General features: G+C 50.1%; 5 protein-coding genes across 5 annotated transcripts; 1 reads left to right on the top strand and 4 right to left on the bottom strand.

The window, feature by feature from the left end:
- Positions 1 to 6,389: 6,389 nt before the first annotated feature.
- On the bottom strand, positions 6,390 to 8,191 carry PV09_08089 (uncharacterized protein). Its single transcript, XM_016361942.1, has one exon. It carries the CDS (start codon positions 8,059 to 8,061, stop codon positions 6,556 to 6,558), a length of 1,506 nt encoding a protein of 501 aa, XP_016210248.1. The 5' UTR covers positions 8,062 to 8,191; the 3' UTR covers positions 6,390 to 6,555.
- Positions 8,192 to 9,451: 1,260 nt separating this feature from the next.
- Positions 9,452 to 11,396, top strand: PV09_08087 (uncharacterized protein). Its single transcript, XM_016361940.1, has 2 exons — positions 9,452 to 9,971; positions 10,030 to 11,396. The coding sequence occupies exons 1-2, from the start codon at positions 9,502 to 9,504 to the stop codon at positions 10,235 to 10,237; spliced, it is 678 nt and encodes a 225-aa protein (XP_016210246.1). The 5' UTR covers positions 9,452 to 9,501; the 3' UTR covers positions 10,238 to 11,396.
- PV09_08088 (uncharacterized protein) lies at positions 10,318 to 11,343 on the bottom strand. The gene is made up of 2 exons (XM_016361941.1): positions 10,864 to 11,343; positions 10,318 to 10,807 (listed from the first exon to the last, which is right to left on the bottom strand). The coding sequence occupies exons 1-2, from the start codon at positions 11,252 to 11,254 to the stop codon at positions 10,374 to 10,376; spliced, it is 825 nt and encodes a 274-aa protein (XP_016210247.1). The 5' UTR covers positions 11,255 to 11,343; the 3' UTR covers positions 10,318 to 10,373.
- Positions 11,397 to 13,043: 1,647 nt separating the features above from the next.
- PV09_08086 (uncharacterized protein) lies at positions 13,044 to 16,849 on the bottom strand. The gene has a single exon (XM_016361939.1). The coding sequence runs from the start codon at positions 16,604 to 16,606 to the stop codon at positions 13,172 to 13,174; it is 3,435 nt and encodes a 1,144-aa protein (XP_016210245.1). The 5' UTR covers positions 16,607 to 16,849; the 3' UTR covers positions 13,044 to 13,171.
- A 211-nt stretch (positions 16,850 to 17,060) lies between these two features.
- Positions 17,061 to 20,124, bottom strand: PV09_08085 (uncharacterized protein). The gene is made up of 5 exons (XM_016361938.1): positions 19,386 to 20,124; positions 19,021 to 19,162; positions 18,902 to 18,943; positions 17,791 to 18,834; positions 17,061 to 17,714 (listed from the first exon to the last, which is right to left on the bottom strand). Exons 1-5 carry the CDS (start codon positions 19,562 to 19,564, stop codon positions 17,313 to 17,315), a joined length of 1,809 nt encoding a protein of 602 aa, XP_016210244.1. The 5' UTR covers positions 19,565 to 20,124; the 3' UTR covers positions 17,061 to 17,312.
- Positions 20,125 to 20,238: the final 114 nt, after the last annotated feature.

Below are 20,238 nucleotides of genomic sequence, written 5' to 3'. Positions count from 1 at the left end.
CTCTTGGAAATGCCACTGGATTCGTCATACGTGGGGGCCACGATCTGCAACTTTCACTTGAAACCTTTGCGTTCATTTGTATTTTGTTTCTTTTCTTCCCTAATGCTGCACAACCAAGATTTGTCGAGAAGAGTGACTTTCGAGCGGACAGTCTCCGTTTCGTGAATTTGAGTTTCAACTGGTTTCGAGTGAGCTGTCGAGAAATTCGTTTCTTTACATCCATCCGGGCTTTTCTTTCTCCCGTCAAACGTCGACAATCTCAACATAGCTCCGGGCTGTCGTCTGATGGAGCTTTCATACATACGCAATCGGAACTCTATCGACGTCTTCGTCAGAAATCTACGTGGGTGGTATAGGCAATCTCTGGCTTCATAATCGCGGTAACTCCAATCGATCGTGAATTAAAGCGGCCCCAGTAGTTGGTTATGAACGAGGATGGAAGCAGAGAGGTCCAAAAGCATGTTCTTGAGGCCAGGGAGTAGAGCAATCTTCCAAAAAAAGGTCCCATCTCTATCATCGTCGCTGCCATGAAATCCTTCAATCATGTTATGAGAAGAATAACAATGAGATGTTCACAGCGTAAGCGAGATAGCCATATAACGTGATTCTATACGCGGATTCAAGTGGCAACCTCGCAAAGAGCTCAACGTAGAATAGATCAAGAAGGCCTTGTATCTTGAGACCATAAGTCAAACAGTCGTCGACACTAGGCTGGGGAGCAAACAATAGCTGAAAGATGCGGGCATATACGCGAGCGGATGCTGGCTGAGATATATCTTGCTCTTCCGTATACAACGCGATTCCAACGGCTCTTAGTCAATATCATTTGCGCGGAATTCCTAAGGAGATACGCGTTTGAGCAGTCGTGTTGTCAATTTGGATTGCACGGTGACTTTCGACGTTCATACAGCGCCGACCCATACTAAATGTCGTACTAGTTTAGCATGCGACTGTGTCCCCTCTTCGCGGCAATTTGCAGACCTAGGAGACCGGTCGAACTCCATCCGAGAGTGACAATAGACCGGTTCTCATGGCCAGAGTACATAGCAGGAGCTTTTATTTTCGTCTTCATCAAAATAGTTACCATCCGGCATTGAATGCATTTTGAAAGATCGTGATTTCCTCGTGGTAGCGCCTCCTTGGATTCAAGTCCGCCAAGGGTCCCCACATAGTTCAACGTCCTCAACACCACCTGTCGTTTCCTCTATTCGGACCCAACCTGAACGCTTTGAAGGACCGCGAAAAGGAATCAAGATGGGTCAAAACATGGCCCGTGACCAGCTCAGGCCTTGCGATCGTTTTTTATGATCTCGACGCGGTCCCACTTAACACCCCATGCAGAATATGCAAGAGGAGGACGCGATGGCTATGGCGTACGCTGGATGATGTCTCTTAGAGGACTCGGGCGCACAGAATGCTTGCAACAGATACTGGAGGCCCTTTGAACTCACCAAGGGACCCGAAAACGTTGAGCAAAGGGTCATGCGGAACTTGTAGCACTGCTCTACTTGTTTTGCCTCGATAGCACAATACGCAATCCTAAAAGCCCGTGGCTCTTCCTGTCTGTGATATTGCTTACCGGCACGGTATCGTACAGTTAGGCTCGTCGGATTCCAGGGCATTTATCATTCGATCACGGTGTCTGGCCCCGTAGAGATGCACATACAAATCCTCACAAGCCCATATGTTTTGCTGCATCCACTGGATCCCATTTGCCATGCGATGGAGCCGGGGTAACGAGCAACAGGAGGCATACGAGCGCCTTCAGATCTCGGTGCCGACACTTGTTTACGCAGCATATAAGATGCCATCCTAGAAACCCGCTGAAGCCGAACACAGTACGGCCGGTTAGTTCACCTTTGTCAAACTGATGAAGGCCGTACACCTAAGTTTTATGATGGCAAAGATCGGATTCTCTTTCTTGGGCGCTTTTCTAGTTGTGTGTGTGCCTAAATTTTCTCCCAAAGGGACGGAAATAAGCTACGTCCGGCCAAGGTACTGGGCAAACTCCATTCTGAATTGATAGGATAATGAATCAACCATGGACTGCCTGAATGGCTTGAGCTGAGACATGGGCCTTGCCCGGAATGGGCTGGAATAGGTCCCTCCTCTCGAGGTTGGAAAGAGCTTGGTTGAGTCGCCCATGTCTCAGCTCCTGGAAGACGTTTATACTAAACGATTTGAGACGGAGGTCGAACGATAGAACGAACTTAATCATGGCCAAAAATCGTGGTATAAGATTATGGTTCTCGACTCGTCATTAGCTGCGGATGAATTGGTACAACCTTGCTGGCAGTAGCTTTGTGGGCTTTATGTCGACCGCAATTTTGCATATCTTCTGCGAACCAACTAGCGGCATGAGAGCTCGCTGTTCGTTGTCTAATACGTTCACTAGTGACCGCGTGGAAGCTCACAAGAATGCTGTAATTGAGTTTCCGACGCAGTCAGAACTCTGGTCGAATCTTTGGTCTTTCCGAGGAGCGGAAGAAGTTCCTTTGCTTTGTGCTCCACTCTCATAGAGTGCTGAAGAGCGCATAGTTATGAGTGGCCCAATTGACCATGACAATGCATACCTCTGAAAATCAAGTGGCACTGCATTCGACCTGCCCTCGGCCTGCGAATTTGTCCTGTATGGATTGGTCCTTGCTCTTGGTTTCCCTTCTGCGACAAAATTTGGCCGTCTTCTGAGCACAATTTCACAACATTCATTGTTATGCATCGAGCTTGCCCGTGGCCTTTTCAAAATGTGGACGAGAGTGCTTTCTGGCATGAAAACCCGTAACTGTGCTTGAACACAGTTTCTGTCCGCCTTTGCTATCAGCGATATAATTCGCCTTCCGCGTCAGGGAGTTCTTGTTTTCCAATTCAACCGAGCGACGTCTGATGATAGAAGAATCTGAGAATTTGAGGAGGTACAAAGCCGCAGTCCATATTTGTTCAACTTGAGCGTTTGCTTCATACTATTTTTGCGCGTTCGGCAAACTTATCACTACACAGCCGCTCTAGTTTTTCAAAACAGGCCCTTTTACGGAGAGGTTATGCGCTTTTTTGTTCTTCAGTTGCGACTTAGAAATGCGTGGAGAATCTTTGCGTCTTGAAATTGCGGCTACATAAAGAATCGTTAGCCATGGTACCTCTGCACTTTGGAAACACTAATGTTCATCATACTAGATACCAAACATGGGAACTGAAACATGTTTTGCTGGTGATCTTCCGGCATGGTAAAAGGCACGCTTCTCCCTTCGTAACACTCAACTTTGTGACGGTTGTCTACTTCCAGGTACCTTGGTCACCGCAAAAGCCATCGTACCTTAAAGAGCTGTGATATGGAATCTGTTTGCTCTCATAATCAAAGTTGATGTGTGCGAAAGAATGCTCTTTATCAAATCAACCACAAATCGAGACCTACGAGCAAAACACAATGCTCATCAGAACTGCTTCCATAGCTTCGACTTCACCACTACATTTGAGTCCGCTGGAGGCGTTTGCCTTGTGTTCTTCCTTCGTTGAGAGGTGTTATGTTTGCCTGCCGTACGCTGCATTAACGTTGCTGAGAGAGTCCTGTACTGTCTCCAAAAAGCTTCTATCAGTATTGACAGCCTTGTATGGGTTGATGGTTCTGCACGAGGCCGTATAAGAACACCTGCTTCGTGCCGTCAGATATAAAAGCAACTTACTCTTATTTTCGGATTGGCAGTTACAAGATGATGACTGCGTAGCTGAAGACAAGGTCTGGATGAAAGCGTGTTCCTCTTCTTGATCCAACGAACCCGGCTACTTTTGGCCAAGCGAATGAGGGCTCTCCTGCTATTCGTTCTCGAGCCCATGCCAGATTGCGCAGAGGATCGAAACGGAATGGTGAACTATAGATACAGTGCTTCATGACGTTGTTGCTAGCACTCTGTCTGCCAAAGTTGTTCCGTAGCCACAAAACCGCATCTCGGCGTGCTCGGGCTTCAGTATTCGTTACAAATAATAGAGGCTGTTATGGAACATCATCTCAGTCTTGAACCGAATGCTGTTTTCCATGGCCATAGCGGATGTCGCCATTGTTTGTGTTGTGTCACCGAGGATATCGATTGCCACTAGGACAGGTCTGTGGTACGCGCCTGAAAAAGCACTCCCACACTACCATATTTGGACCACGCCGTTGAGATCATCTGCAGTGCCACCATGTCGTCGTGAACACTGCTGTGTAACGATGGATGTATGGCCCTGCTTATTTCTGGATATTGTATTACTATTTAGAGCCTCTACCATTGCTAGGTGGATGATAGAGACTACCCCAACATCGTAGTGTCTATCAACTCAAGGGAATCGATAAGCCCATATAATCCAAAAAGGATCCTTAGCCTGTCGCCCTTCGGGGTGCTCTGGCCTGCTCGCTCGCTCTCCTTTGCTTTATCGCCTCGTCTCGTTTAAAAATACTTCATTACCTTGGACTTTGGGAAGGCTAACAAGCGTGTAGAAGACCGTTGGTTCGATTCCGAACCCCATTTTTTTGCTACCTTTCCGATTTCCAGTCACAACGTCACTTTACATCGCTCAAAAGTTTTTCCCTTTTTGCCAGCTCCCGGTCTATTCATGATTCCTGGTCCATTCAGGGCTTCTTAGAAGTTCAAAAGCACCGCGACACTGTTTAAGCAGCCACAAGCCCGCATTCATCTCCTAGTGCACTCCTGAACCCATCTCGTGAAGCTGCTCAAGTTGACATTATTCGGGCTTTGCGTTACTTTCTTTTGGTGAATGATATTCAAGATGTAAATTACAGACATCTGTATTTATGGTGTATCCGTAGCCGGACGATTGAAGTGCACCAATTTCATACGTTTCCAAGGCCTACGTTTCATCAATTCTGTAATTCAGCTGACCTAGGAAACGATGATTGCGGCTGCTGACATCTTATATGAGAAGTTTAGAAGCAATGTAAGTCGAAGGCTATATTACGACTGCTCACAATTTGCATTGGTGTTTCAAAGCTCAACTTGCTCTCACATAAAGCGCAAGGCATAAACGGAAGCCTTGGACTTGAGTTCAACGCACAATCCTCTGCCTACGTCCTCCAATCCTTCATCCATGGAGCAAGTAAGACCTCGCGATCCTTCTTTGTTAAACAATCAAACCGATAACAAAGTAAAGGCAGAACATTGTCGGCCGACTTATTTCATCCCCTCAAACCTTGCGCTCTATCTTACCCATATATTCGGCATTTGACTTCAGTGTTCCGGCGCACATTTCCTTTCAATAAATTCAAGGAAAATTTCCGAATAACATGTGGAGGGCTGAATTTGGGTTGAGCCTTGATTCGTTGGACAGCCTTAGTAAAAAAGGTGTTTGCATCGGAACCGCTAAAGAACATTTCCGGACTGCAGATGAGAAGCTACTACCGTTGTGAACTGTTTTGTTAGGATTATGACACTCAGTATGTGGTAGATATCAGTAGAGAGCTGATTCTGCGCAAGGAATACAACTTGTCCAGGCTCTAGATATACTCTCTTGATTGTTACGACTAAAGCCACTGTTAGATGTTTGTGGTCTTTGTTTTATAAGTAGTTCCTGCTTTATGCCGCCGAAGGGTAAGTAAGACATTAAACTTTCTGCTTCAAATGGGGCTATACGTTGTGCTCGAAGTTCAGCCAATGAAGCTCCAGTCTTTTATACACTGACACCCATCTGAGAGTCTCCATCTTAGAGTTTTGTAGATATCTCGGCAACGGTGACATTGATACGCTTGTATGTCATACTGTGCATCAGTGGCTTTTTTGACGAGCCTGACTGTCTTCACGTTCTTACTGACCCGCTCTTTTTTGTTCAATGATGTTTTACGAGCAACCTGAAGTATAAAAACGACGTTGTACCTGTCCGAGGAACATTGATATGATCGAGAAGACGTCTTCATTCACGGACAGATTGAAAGACACCAGAGAGGCTAACATGTCGCACAGAGTCGCTTTTGTCCCGGATCCATGACGCGAGCAAGTTCAAGGCTTAAACTAGAATGCTGAGTGATTGTACCGCGTCTACCGCTTGAGCTGGACTTGATAAAGTCAGGATCCTCTTATGGAGCTCAGCTATAACGTCAGTGGAAAGCAATGCCATTCTTTTGATTACCTTCGATTGAAGGAGTTGTACGCTGTGCACAAAGTGGGCTGGGTCAGCTTCGAGCGAGGGCTGTGTTACAATCCATGGCTGAGAGGTTCTTTCAAGACAATCTAGAGTGCATCTTCAACTTTAGGGATAGATATCAGGTATTTACTAGAAGTCTATCGCTCTTCTAACCCAATCTTGTCATTGTGAGAATTATCTTAGGTTACAAAATAATGGTCATCGACTGTAAACGCAGCCCTTTGAAGAAAAATAAGGCTTTGGATTTGAACTATGATAAGGCACAGAATTTCTGTTCATTGAGACGCTCTTTCATTCCACATCTGCAAGGTAAAAGAATCTCACTGACTGAACGTAAGAGTCACCCATTCATGTCTTCATTATGGTTCTGAACAGAAACGAAACGAATGACCCTTAACTCTGCCCACTTCTTACGAGCTCTCTGATTTATTATTTTTGGCTTAAACTAACAAATAACGGTTTGACAAACGCTACTGCGGGGGTGAAATCTGCATCCAATACCTGACTGTCATCTTGTAGCTCGATGGTGAAGTTCAGGAACAAGGTTGGAATAACTTTCTTCAACTGCATGGTAGCGATATTTTGCCCCAAGCACACCCTTTTTCCACGACTGAAACCGAGAGAACTGGCTTCCATTTTTCGCGTCGTCTCCCCATCACCCGAAAGCCAACGCTCGGGTCGGAAAGCTTCAACGTCAGAGCCAAATGTCGACCGATCCATATACAGCGCGGCCGGAAAAACGCCCACGGACGTGCCTGGGGGTAACACGTAGTTCTGGTAAATCATGCCTCCTGGTGGCACGCGGCGCTCCAGTGGCCAGTTCACCAGGGAAAAGAGGCGCATGGCTTCTTTAACCACAGCATCTAAATATGGAAGATGACGTACTTCCTTGTACATTGGGATAGGAAGCGTCACTCTTGCTTCTGTCAGTTCGCGTTCAAGCTTCAAGCGTGCATCTGGATTCACGATGAGGTAGTACAAGATCGCAACCAGCGTCGCCGCTGTGGTGTCAGCGGCGCCCGAGATGGTCGACATGATGACGCCCATCATACCCTTGGCATTCAACACGTCCGGATGTCTCTCAGCACTTTCGATCAAGCGGTTGAGTAAATCAGGCTCGGTTGACATCCATGGTTTGGCGATCCGGTCTGCGTATCGAGCCGCGGCCTTGCGGGAAAACTCGACTGGCTGACTATTTGCGAGCCGGAGTGCTATCGGATTGCGATAAACTAGGCGCTCGACTTCCGGGATGGCCGACCAAGTCCCCCAGTGCATGAATCGCGATTGGATCATCTTTCCCAGTCCCTGAGCGTCGCTATCCGTCCGCAGACAGCCCGCATCTTCACTAAACACCATCTTTGCTGCGTTGTCAAGTGAGTACCATGCGATCTGCCTCGTTATGTCCAAGCTTTGTCGCCTTTCAACTCGCTGATGTAGCACGTGAAGGAGCTGCGTGATGCTCTCGTCAAATATGCTCTCCATCTCGCCCACACTCGTTACAGTGAAGGCGTTGGCGATGGCTCTTCTCATCTGCCCATGCTTGGATTCATCCTTCACTGTGATAAGGGACTCAACTGGTTTTCCATCTTTGTCAATTCCTAGCAGGGTGCTATAGCTGTCGTGAATGGTGAAGCCTTTTCCTGTCGTATATATTTGTTGAATCACACTCGCATCTCGAATGCTGACCATATTGACACCATATCTGACCACTGGACCGTATTGATCATGAAGCGAGATTATCCTTTCTCTGAGCTTTCCTCGGGATTGGAGATAAGCTCGCCAGAGATTTGTCGAACCCGCAAGTATGGGTCCAGGTATGCTACGAAGTTGCAGGTAGTTGTAGAGTAGCCGAGATAGTACAGCGAGAAACACAAGAAGTGGGGCGAAGGACTTTAAGCTTGAGACTGTCAAATCGCTATTCACTCCTGAGTGCATGATGCCCGTGTAAACCGCACGCTTTGCGAGTGAGCTAACGTTCAGTCATAAATATTTAATAGAACACTGATTGAGGCGGGCTTAATATCTCATGTGAATCAGAAGTTTGCAAGCTTGGCTACGGTTTAAGTAGCCAAGTTTGGGGTCAGCACGAGCCTATGAACGAAATGCACTCAGTATCGAAATGCAGTGATCCACAATGTGTATGTCATCTAAGACATGGGTAAGCATATAAGGTATTCAAATCATGCGATGGTCAGCATTTACGGTATAGTTTCTGTGAGGACTATTGATTCAGTTGACCAAACCGGTCTAGTTGCACAAAGGTTTGGAAAACGATGATCAAATACTGGGAAAAGACCAGGAAGGTTTTGACTTATATCCGTGACTAACCGTATTGACCTTGTACTCTCCCCAGATGGGCCAGTTCGGCTTTTACAATGCTGCACCACTTAGCAGCTAGGCAATTTCATACCGATCGGGGACGAAAACGTTTCTAAAATCCAACATAAGCAGACTAACACACAAATTCGTTTCGTCCGCACAATGAAAGAATCCAAATCATGTGACACCTCGCCAGCGCCCTGGAATGTCCTTGTCAACCGCCAGCTGTGCAAATTAAGGCGCATTTGTGAAATTCACATGGATGTACGTGGATTGCGGATCAAAAAAGATATGCGCTGTGATCTAGCAAGTGTTACTGGTCGCAAGCTCAGATATAGATGCAACGTCACACGCTCTGACATGATTGATTGCCATTTCGAAGAGGACGAAAGAGATCCTAAAGCCTCATGTAAGCGCAAAGAGCACAGCCGTCTTATGCCTGTAGCAGGCATCAAAAGGTGTCCCGTCTTTCATAATCCAGAATGGACATTTGGCACCTAAGAAGACCAGCAATTACTTCATCGTCTTATCCAGAAGGCCCATCTTAAGACAACGTCGCCTCATTCAGCACATAATGACATTTCTTTGGAGTCTAGTGATGTGTTTAGAATAGTCCTGAGCGGAAAGCTTTACAAGGAACTAATTTTAATCTCTGGATTGATCTGCATTCTGAAAGGGGAGCTGATTACACCCAGAGGGACTTCATTATTCGAAATTGTTCTGCAACGGCTGTAAGGTTAAACTTTGTTCCATCAAGAGACATTCAGCTCAAGTTCGGGTGGAAAATTCACTCATACGTGTAAGCCGTAGGTGTCTTTATCTCTCCCATGATGTCGAAAGGGCGTCTAGGAAACCTTTATCGACACAAAAATTGCTTTGACGTGCATATAGCTCGTCTGGACAAAAGCCGCGAACTTCATATTGTGGCGTTTTATGCCAAGCATAGAATACCCACTGGACCCTGGCTGACGTCGCGTACATGTATGTTTACGTGCACAACGCGTATTGACACACCAAGAGACGGCGAAGGATCTTCCAACACCGCGAGGATAAAATATGACATCGACGACACCCACAAACCCACCGCCTACCGGCTCTTTTGGTGCCGGAAGCCGAACACGCTCACGTAGCGCCTCGCGCACACGCATTCCTTCACGGCCCACCACCCCTCTTCGTCCTTCGTCTCGATCCTCACTTCGCAATAGCCAAAACGCTTCACAGGCACTGTACTCCAATCCGCTGGACGCCCTGGAACCGCAATTTGCCGAGTTCAGCGATGGCATGGCAGATCTGGAGGCAAACTTTATGCATTTACAGCTCATGCACGAGAGTTTGGCCAGGTTCAGCGAAAGCTTCGCCAGCTTCCTATATGGCCTGAATATGAACGCATTCTGCGTTGACTTCGTGGAGGGACCCGTCAAAGAGAGCTTCGAAAGAGCGGCAAGGGGCGCGTTTGCCTCGGGAACGCCCGCGAGCGGGATTACGGGACTTGGTGGCGGAAGAGACGATGTCGATGCAACTTTCCTGTGGGTCATTCACGATGAGAAATAACTGGACCTGATATGCTAATCAGCGCTTGTCCAGGACCACGGACACGAGTTTCGTAGAGAACCCGCCTACAAGCTCAAAAGCTTCGAGCAAATTCTCGACCCCGGCACCGGCGACACGAGGTGCCAGAGGATCTACCAGAGGAGGCACGACGGCGGGAACTAGAGGCCGCGGACTCCCAAGGGCAAGCGGGATAGCGAGAGGCATATCGCGAGGAAGAGCCCGAGGTGGTTCCACCCGCTGAAACCCACGTGAGCGAGGCCGTCGTCTCACAGGACTCGGAAACGTAGAACAATCGTGTTGCATGAAATGATACCCTAGCATGAAAGAGTGGAGATGATGCGAGAGATTTTCAACCTCGTTTTCATAAGCAAGTACTCCTACGGTACCCCCCGCCCACTTCTCGTCGCCTTTGCCAGTTCGCTTTGGGCCTCATCGTTCGCATATCTTTCGTAAATCGGCAGATAGTGCTCCCTATCACTCAGAGTCTGAACCATGCTCCTTCGCTCGCTGATATTCTTCAGCCAAAACCTCCATCTCCGCCATATCTCTTCGTCCTTGCCGCCTTGCCCCTCTTCGGGAATCCCAAGTCCACCTTTGAAGTGGTCGAAGACCCATAGACGGACAGCCCATGGCGCCAGCATGAAGTCCGTTAAGCTTGGATCGGAGCCGAAGAAGTAAGGGCCGACAGGATCCATGGCTTGTGTGAACTGCCTCAGGTGACTGAGCAGCTCTTGACGCTTAGAGGAGAGACTCTCGGTGTCGGACATGGGCTGATGTTGCAGAAAGCGGTGGAAAGATGGTATAATTCTGCCTGCACCTGACTGTTAGTATACAACTTTCAAAGCAAGAGTGATGAACCCAACATACTTCCCACGAAGTCACCCCAGATCCTACCCTTTGCCCTCTCATAAATATCGCTTCTCCTCAAGGAGTTCCCCAAGTCAGGGTACCTATCCTCCAGGAATTCCATCACGACCCAACTCTCATACAGCGGTTTTCCGTCAATCTCCAGCGTCGGTACGAGCCCGCGCGGATTGATTTTGAGGAGCGAGTCTGGCTTATTGTACGGGTTAACTTCAACATACTGATACGGGATCTGTTTCTCTTCGAGGACTGCCCAGACACGCTGAACGAACGGACAAAACCAGCCCGAGTATAGTACTAGAGGCTTAGGAGACGAATGGGCAGCGACAAGTGCGGACGCCGCACCAGTGGCCACGGGGTGCAGGTTAGAATCCGGATGCGATTGTCGAGACATTGTAATTGCATCTAAGGAGAAAAGAAACAGAAGAATTGATCCAACCAATACTCTAAATATGAAAAATCTACTAGCAAGCTATATTTTTGTTTCCTTTCGGAGACAGCATTCCTCACTGCTGGACGGCATGACGCGAGCGGGGAATCGTCATTCTCCGAGTGGAGCTTTTCTTCATTTTCCCATGCACTAAGATTAATAATACAAAACACGTACATCATTCACGCGGGCTGGATCAATGTTCCCCAATTCGTAGTTTGATCATATTAATAATTTGACTTTCTCGTATGGAACCTAACGAACGCACATGTGCTATGCACTTGTAGCTTTCCGGGCCACGATTGAAAACCCGATCCCCATCTCGAAACATTGCTCTCGTAGCCGATATCACACGTTAGGAGATCAAAAACACGTCAATTAAAAACTGCATCATTCTGGCCCGTTTTGCAGCTCTCACAAATGCTGGGAGTCCATTGTCTGAGCCGCTGCTCTTCGATGCTACATAGACATCCTCGCAAGGATGCCTCTATATCCAGATCCAAAGGCTCGAGCTTGAGGAGCTGGCAGACCGCCGGCTGACCAGGCTGAACGTGGTGGTAATATAGAAACCGCCATAGGATGGGGCTAGAGCAACTGTACACATGGACGCGTGGTTTGTCCAGCTGAAGAGCGAATGGTGATCTCACAACTGGGGCTCCTGGTGAGCACGACCGCGGTCAACCGACAACTTGTACATTCCACAGCGCAGACCTGGCCGCGTGAGCAACAGGACGCCACGAACGGGTTTGGACGGCGCGTCACAACCAGAACAGGCGCTGTGTCCATCGGACAGAACACGGCGCGATGCTGGGCTTACGCCGGAAGCGCTGTTGCGGCGGGGTGCGTGAGACCATACCCGCTGATATGCTGGGGGCGGCGAATCCGGTGCCTTTGTCACCATTTCCGACCTGGATCTCGATAGCATTTTCGCCGCGCTGGCTTGCGAAAGCTCGTCGGCTGCGGTGTAGCTCAGGGCACACGTCGACGACGCTGGCGGAAAGCAGCTTTTCCTAGGCGGCAAGCAGTATCAACCGCCGGTATAAGTGTAATCCTCGATAAGGACACAACATGCACCAAAGCAGCTGGCAATCTTCGCGAGAACAGCCATGTTGGGGTCGAACAGTAAAGATGCTCGCTCAAGCGGCTTGAATGGAAAAGCGTTCGCGGTCAAAACGCATCTGACGAACATGCTTCCTCAGGACCGGTGCAGAATCCAACTGTTTATCTATATACATATCCCCTGTCTTATTTAGGGGGAAAACATGGACCTTAAGGTTGCAATCTATCATGTCCGTGGTTCAGGTTACCCGGATTGGACGCTTGTCCCCACTCTAGCCGCCATAAGTGCGCGAGGAATGAAGAAACAGCGCGAGACCGCAAAGCACGATTCACGCCGAAGCAAATTCCAAATGGATCAATTCCCTATTCCAGCAGAGGAGTGGTAATAATAAGTGCATGAACAACGAGGCCTTATTTCGTGCTGGACGACGATTTCACCGCGCTCATTAAAGGTTGAGACACCTCCGAAGCTAGCAGATAGTAGGGCTTTTTTCGGCAAGTCAGGAGATGAAATGGATTGAAATACAGGCGGGTTTTGCCTTTAAGCCGTTGATTGACGATTCAGTCTAATAGGAGCGGCACAATCCTTCGTCCTCTAACCTCCCTAGAGTGCAACAGGAGATTGGTAGGAGCGAAATCGACACATTATTTGGAGAAAAAGGAAGAAACGACGAAGTGTAAAGCTTTTAGCGCATGCGTGAAGAATAGTAAGGCCGTTTCTGCATTAACACATTACAACTACGAAGAAATGGACAGCATTCTCAACGCCACAATGTCCCTTGGAGAGAGAGCAAGAAGAGACGAAATTCAGCTCCCAGCAGATCACCAACCTCCAATCACTCTCCTCGACTTAATCTTGCCACCACCTTTGATTTTCTGCCTGGCAATCCAGCCCCGAGCAACTGCCTGAACATTAATAATATCTCCTAGCAATCTCTCGATCCGATTACTCAACACTTTCCTCCACGCCCTCTGCAGCACAATGGCTGCACCGACAACTCTTTCCCTGGTCTGCACCACAACAGCGCAATGATGTGCTAGTCGTGCTAGAGCCACACGACGGGCAATGTCTCTTCTTGCACGATATTGTCTGAATGCACGCTGGAGGGTAGTCGCAGCTCGGTGAGTGCGCGACAGTGGTAGCAAGCGAGAGGCCAGGAAGGTGAGTGTAGAAACAGTGAAAGATTTCGAAGGAATGCTGCTCGAAGCTGCACTGTACAGCTCTGTAAACGCAGCACTGCAACCGATGGCCTTAAGTTTCGCTGCTAAGCTGTTTGTAGATGCAGAGGAAAAGCACCCGTTTGCCGTAGGAAAGTACGGCAGATATGCATCCACAACCGCGCTCAAGACTCGTGGATCCGCAAAACTCGTTGTCAGATTGGTGACTTCAAGTCCCTTGAGCGACGCGATACTCTGTGCCCACGCTAGTAGAAGCTTTGTGCAGCGTGCCAAACTGGGCGTAAATTCTGATATCTCCCCAGCATCCTTCGGGTGCTCCATGCCAAGGCCGTCTGCGATCTCGCCCAGCTTTGCTTTGATCCCCAAGTATCGGAAGTGCCTTACTTCTCTCTTGAGTTCTCTCCAGTCAACCAGGATACCTAAGCCACAGTATCCTACAACAGCCCACAACAAGCTAAGAGTACGTTCACGATGGCCATCCACAATATCATCCGCTGAGATACCTTCAGCTGCTTTTGCTGCCGCTCCGCCGAGACTACTCAACGCTGAGAGTGCAATCTGGACGTTATAAATTTTTTGCGGACGACCGATGCAAGGGAATTTGAGATGCTGAGACAAAATCCACTCGGCCGCGGGGTCTTTAATCCATTGGCTTGTCAGCATGTCACCTGAAGGTAAAGAAAGCGTCATCGTGTTGTCTGGGAAGTTGTGGCTAGCTTCAGATGAGGCAGCCATGATGTGCTTGTCGAAGAGCATGAGTTCGACTAGCCGAGTGAGCTTGACGCCATCGCGGAGGTCTGTGGCCAGGTTGCTGATGTGATAGGAATACTCCTCAAGTGGATACTGCACGGTCTTTACAGTATAGTTTAAATGGCTCAGCGGTCGTATTATGTCTCCCAATGAAGGTAGGAGGAGAGCACTTAGTGCGGTAAGAACAGCCGTCGAAGATTTGTGTTTGGATGACGCCTGGAAAAGACTACCGTGAAGAACATTGGATGACTTGGCCTTGTCAAGAAGCAAGATTAGCATCAAACTTTTTAGCACTGTGCGTCTCCAGGACCAAGCAGGTGAGCCAAAGTCATCTGTCTTGTGTTGCGCTGATTTCGCAATGCTAGCGATGGTTCCCTTCGGTCGCACCGCATCCTCGTGTTTGATCAGAAATGTGTCCATAAACTTTTCAAGAGCTCTTCGCTGTGCCTTCATCTTTTTCTCTCCACCATCGGATGCAATTGATCCCGTAGATGAGCGATCTCTGGTGGTTTCGACAGATGATGTTGACCCCGAGCGAACATGCTGTACTGCAACCTTTCCGCTTCCGGAAAGGCGAGGTTGGGTAACCTCACGACCAACGATAACCTCCAACGCTACTTTTAGAGCTCCAAGCTCGTAGCTTTCTACAAAGAGGTCGAGAAACTTCCTTTTCAATCCAACATCGTCTCTCAACCTCGCGGCTTTGGCGAGGACATCCTTGGGAATGCTCAGCGCCCCATATAAAAGACTTGCCTGCAACCGTTTGTGAAGAAGCGGGATAGAAGGATCGTGGTACACGTTCAAAAGATCCTTGCGCATCGACTTCGTATCTGGCGCGTCCTCCTTGTACAGAGCATGAGGGGTGAAAATGTCATTGAGGAGCTGCGTGAGCGAGATCTCCTGATGCGTGAGCCAGTGATCCTCATACAGTGACGGATGGGCTAGATCCTCGCTCAGTACTTGATATTGCGTTGCTGGCGCGACGCCTGCCAAGGTGTCATGCTTGCACGAGGCCACGGACTGACGCAATCGTTCTTGGCCCCTGATCTTTGGTCTACGGGCGACTGGCGAGTCCGGCGAGTCCGGCTCAGCAGCAGACGATGCAAACCGGACGGCGTGGGACTGCCTCAGCGTTTGTCCCACCACCCTTTCAGCTCTTTCCGCTGCTTTCGAGGTCTTAACTTTTGTCGGCTTAGGGCTGAAATCAAGAATGCTGTCTGTGCCCTTTCTCTTCGCCGGACTCAGAACCTGGGCGAGGCTGGCTTTCAGCTTCGCATTTACGCCTCTCTCTGGAGTGGCATCTCTAAGTCCCGCGATAGAAAGGCGGGCCTTTGCCATGTCATCTAGAGGCTTCACGATCGCCTTTCCACCGGGCGCAAGGTTCTCCTTTCCGGTCGGTGCTCCCATCATATCTTCGGCAAAGCTGACGGTCTGTACTGGCCGCTTCGACGCACCAAGTGGTGCACGCTTCGGTGGAACGGCAAGCGATTTACGTGCATGTTTTTTCAACATTCCGTTCTCACTGTTCTTAAGCACAGGATGCGGCGATTCCGGGCCTTCCGACAGCGTGACGAGATCGAGTCCGTAATCAGGACTCTGCTCCCGTCTCAGCCCACGCACGGTATCATCCTTCGGCGGTCGCGCGGTAGGAGCCGCACCCGGGTGGATAGTCATGACTGTGGTATCATCTGGAATGTAGATGGTTCGCCTGCGTGCCTCCTTCTTCAGCATGCTCTGACGTTGTCGTTCTGTCTCTCCGTCTGCATCCTCGCCAGTGCCCGTGCTGTTTCCCAGTCTGTCGGCAAGGATGGCGCTAACTCTCCTTCTCCTTGGTGGCTGCGCAGTCACGCTCTGCCTCCCTCGAGCCGACTTTCCCAGCGCAGATGTTTCAGAGGCAAACGCTTCTTGTCCCATCTCACCGACAGGTGGTAGCGTTCTCGTGGCATCCTCGTGAATTGCGATGCTCTTCCCGCTGTCACTTTTGCTGGGCATGAGACTCACCCGCTTTCTTGGTTTGGCCTTGCGGATGTGCTGATTCAGCTCGGTAGTGTACTGGATATTTTCTGTGTCGTCGTCCTCGAAGATGGTGTGCGCGAAGATGGAAGACGAGTGAGGCGGTGGCCGCAACGCGGACGGAGCAGCGCTGTACGCTGCGCTGTAAGGATTGGGAATGTGGGCTTGTTGATACGATGCTGGGAATGCAGGCGGGACAAACTGATGGTAGTGATGCTGATAATACGCCGGGTAATATGCGCCAGCGGCATGCCGGTAGTCCATCGCACCTGCCGTCGTCGGCGGACACGGGGTTCCTTCTGCAAAGCGATGCATCGTCGCTTCCTCTGATTCAGTGGTGTCGTGCCTTCCGCTTCGTTCTCGGGCAACGTGCGGGTTGCGAATCAATCGCGGTCGCGCTTGCTGTACAAAAAGAATCCGAGGCGAGTGCCGGATAAATACTTTAGGAACGTTGAGTGCAAATTTGAGACGACGCGAGACGTCACCGGATTTTTGACATTAAAATGATTAAAAATCTGGTGCGATTGATGCCATGCAATTGAAGAACGTAACGACGAGTTTGCGACTGAGCGATAGATCGCGAGCTCGTTGAGAGCAAATTATCAGGATACGATGGTTTATCGACAGGGGGTCCCTGATCACCACGGCAACCACAACCTGGGATGTGACATTGTGCGCACGCGCCTAACTTAGCTGGAATTGCACGTGCTACGAGCGCAACAAGGCTGAAAACCGTGGCGTTCATCAATATGTAATTCCTGTCGCGCCGTTCGATAATCAAAGTTATATTCTTTGCAATCGGAGTTCCACTAGCGGAACGTCCCAGAGGCAAAATGCTAGGAACACCGTGCAAATGCCAGTCCTCAGGGTAAGTCAACCATCACAACAGCAAAAGACGTAACCATGTAGACACCCAGGAATCTAGGCCATGCTCTATAGCCTCACAAAGGCCATGTATTAAGTGCCCTCCACCGTTTACCTCAAAATCCAAGGAGAAACATGACAAGAAGAAGGGAAGAACTTATTTCTCCGCTACTAGCGGAGAAGTGCTTGGGTACTGAGACTTGATGTACTCCTCAACTTTTTCATCCCCTGCCCGATCCACTTTTGGATCCTCAAGTTTGTCCTTGCTCTCTTCCACGTCCTCCGTAGACTCCTTTTTTACACCAACAGCCAGGCCGCTCATAGCCCCCGTGACGCTAGCAACAGCCGAGCTCGCGGCACCAGCGACGCCAGCAACAGCGGCCTGGGCTTGTTGCAAGACACCAGAAGCAGGGGCCTCTTCGGGTCGAGGCAGGTTCGCGGAAATATCTTTCTGAGCTTGACCGACGGTTGCTGGTTCAACTGTTTGCGCCTTATCGCCGGAACCGTAGTGGATCGTGTGAGGCGTGCCATCCGCATTGGCGCCTGCCGCAAGAGTGGTCTGCCCGTTTATACGTCAGTCATCACATATGCAATTCCAGACCTTCAAGTGAATTGCGCAGAGGATCGGAACTCACATTCTGCTGCTCCAGTTTCGTCTCCGAGGTTCCTTCTCTGGGCTGGGTGGCCGACGGGCGCAGATTGTTGCTTCCGTCCTCCACCGGCTTCGCGGGCGTGTCTGCCGTGTTGTTTGCGCCCGGAACACTAGCTACGATTTGAGCCGGCGTCGCACTCCCACTTGCCTGCGGCGTTCCCTGAGGGCTCGCGAGCTCCGCGCCGAAGTACAAATCACCTTCCTCCTTTGGTTGCGTGGAGGTGCCCGTGGTGCTCTGCACGCGCTCGAGCTCCCAGCGGACGGGAGTGTTCTTTGTGTTTTGCCGCGAGATCCCGTGCATGTCGCAGAAGGGTGTCTGGATCTCAGCGAGCACCTTGTTGCGCTGCACACCGTTCTCGCTTCCGGATGCTACCATTTCGAGCGAGGTTCCCGAAGGACCGCTGCTGCGCCACTTGATGGGACCTGTGGGGATGGTGCGGGATCCGTTCAGCATTGGGCCGCCCTCTTTCCATTGCAGCGCGTTAGCGATCTCCGGTTCCAGGAGCGGCATCATGCCCCACTCGAAGTCGAGCCTGCCCCCGTACTTCTTGGGTATGTTCTCAATGTCGATGTATTTCTCCAGGGTCGGCTTCATGTCTGATGCGGAAAGGATGAAGATTTTGGAGACGGTGATGGGGTCAAACCAGCGCTTGATCCAGCCCCACACGGTTGGGAAGAAGGACGGAGCTCCGATAATGAAGATACGGTCCAGTGTCTCAGGGTAGTGGGCAGTGGCCAGCTGACTCGCGTCCTGCATGTGCGACTTGAGGTTCCAGAATTGCTTAAGCCCAACACCAGAAATATCGACGATGTTGTTGGACTGGGTGATGGGGGTCTCAGGATGGGGCCGATCTGGGATGGCGGAGCATAGGGGCAACACGAAACGGGTCAAGTTTTCATACAAGGCAAAAAGACGTAGCATCTTGGTGGGCACCTTAGACGACTTCATGAGCGGCGATTTGGTCATGGAGTTTTGGTACTCATTTATGGCCTTTGAGTTGAGAGGGGCCACTTCGAACACATAAACCTAGGAGACACCTGGTCAGTATTCCAAAGGTGGACAGCAAGGTTGTCTTTCGCGCGGGAGTACATACGGGTATGCCTCGTTTGTCTCTACGACCCGTCCACTGCGGATACTGGCACATGACGGTTAGCTCATAGATCCCGAGCAAGCGTGATGGAAGTCAAGAACAAGGCAGAGATAGCAGCATACCAGTCTACGGCTCTCCTCGTACTCTGCTATGTCCATGGTATCGTAGAGCTGATCGAGCTTATTCTCCCTCCTCCAATCTTCGGTCTCCTTGAATTGTTTCAAGGCTTCTGGAGGGTTAAACTTGCGCGCACGCAGATACCGCCTGTACGCCTGATTAGCATGGCATCACGGCAGGAGACGAACAAGGAAATTGCGCAGAGTGACTTCTCCAATTATCGCAAAGAACAAAAGAAACCTCGCATGCAGCGCGCATGTATACACCGTCGAAAGCACGTTCCAAAGCCTAATTCAACCAACGACGCAGGAACGAGTCCAAGCCAGGTCTCCAGATCTAAGAGACTACCAAAGAAACCTCCAATACTTACAGCAGGGTAGCGTCGTCATGGCTGGCCTGTTTGGAGCCATCATCACTTGGTGGAGTATAGTAGCCATGCTCTTGACACAAAGCCTTGAACTTGTCAAGCGCAGCCTGCTGGTCATCAGTCAGGTGGCCCAGGTGGGCCGCCGGATATTGCGTCGACTCGGCCTTCGACAGGTCGGACATCCTCAATCACAAATGCACTGGCGGAAGCGCACGGAATGTATGCACTCGGGGTTACCGACGTCCTTCCCAAGGTCGAAGAGCGAGGTGAGAACCGGATGAGATCACGGCGGGGGCGAGAGAGCCCGCGAAGGAGGTTTGCGAAGTGAAGACGGGTTGAACAGTTTTATACCACTGATTATGTCATTCGTTGTGGACGGCGATGGGGGTTGTTAGCGCCAATGGGAACGGGCGACGAGTCTCGGCGAACCAGCGAGGCCGACGAACCAAAAAAAACCAACACAAAATATGCGCGACTCCGCGCTCGCAACTTCGGTCCAGCAGATTTGACCGTCGGAGACACGGGAAGAGAGAAAAATCAGAGCTGACGGCCAAGCGGTCACGAGTTTCACGGATGCCCGGAAGCTGAGAGGCTTGTTCCCGCCTTTTCACGGACGTTGTTTGGACGATCTTAGCCGAGAGCGAGACGGGTCAGAGTGAGCAGGAGAGCGCGGATGAGACAGCTCGAGAGCGTGTCGGAGGGGAACCAGCCAACAAGATGAAGCATAAGCATAAGGCCAAATCCTTCACCGCTGGGAGGCGCGTTGTTGTTATTTATTTTGTCTGGAAACACTCGGCGCAAGTGGACCTCTCGCGCTCCGACGACAGCCAGAGCACGCACAAACACACGCGCGGAC

This window comes from Verruconis gallopava (assembly GCF_000836295.1).
Source record: "Verruconis gallopava strain CBS 43764 unplaced genomic scaffold supercont1.36, whole genome shotgun sequence".
Lineage (NCBI taxonomy): Eukaryota > Fungi > Ascomycota > Dothideomycetes > Venturiales > Sympoventuriaceae > Verruconis > Verruconis gallopava.
Note: the sequence above shows the minus strand (reverse complement) of the source record. Positions and strands in the feature narration are given on the sequence as shown.

What these genes read in the sequence shown, in the direction of transcription:
- PV09_08085 (XM_016361938.1), bottom strand. Translation starts at nt 19,564, where the DNA reads ATGTCCGACCTGTCGAAGGCCGAGTCGACGCAATATCCGGCGGCCCAC. An exon ending in ACGAGGAGAGCCGTAGACTG is followed by an intron (nt 18,944 to 19,020) that starts GTATGCTGCTAT and finishes GTCATGTGCCAG; the next exon opens with TATCCGCAGTGGACGGGTCG. An exon ending in GAGACAAACGAGGCATACCC is followed by an intron (nt 18,835 to 18,901) that starts GTATGTACTCCC and finishes GGTGTCTCCTAG; the next exon opens with GTTTATGTGTTCGAAGTGGC.
- PV09_08089 (XM_016361942.1), bottom strand. Translation starts at nt 8,061, where the DNA reads ATGCACTCAGGAGTGAATAGCGATTTGACAGTCTCAAGCTTAAAGTCC.
- PV09_08086 (XM_016361939.1), bottom strand. Translation starts at nt 16,606, where the DNA reads ATGCATCGCTTTGCAGAAGGAACCCCGTGTCCGCCGACGACGGCAGGT.
- PV09_08087 (XM_016361940.1), top strand. Translation starts at nt 9,502, where the DNA reads ATGACATCGACGACACCCACAAACCCACCGCCTACCGGCTCTTTTGGT. An exon ending in GATGTCGATGCAACTTTCCT is followed by an intron (nt 9,972 to 10,029) that starts GTGGGTCATTCA and finishes GCGCTTGTCCAG; the next exon opens with GACCACGGACACGAGTTTCG.
- PV09_08088 (XM_016361941.1), bottom strand. Translation starts at nt 11,254, where the DNA reads ATGTCTCGACAATCGCATCCGGATTCTAACCTGCACCCCGTGGCCACT. An exon ending in CTGGGGTGACTTCGTGGGAA is followed by an intron (nt 10,808 to 10,863) that starts GTATGTTGGGTT and finishes AGTCAGGTGCAG; the next exon opens with GCAGAATTATACCATCTTTC.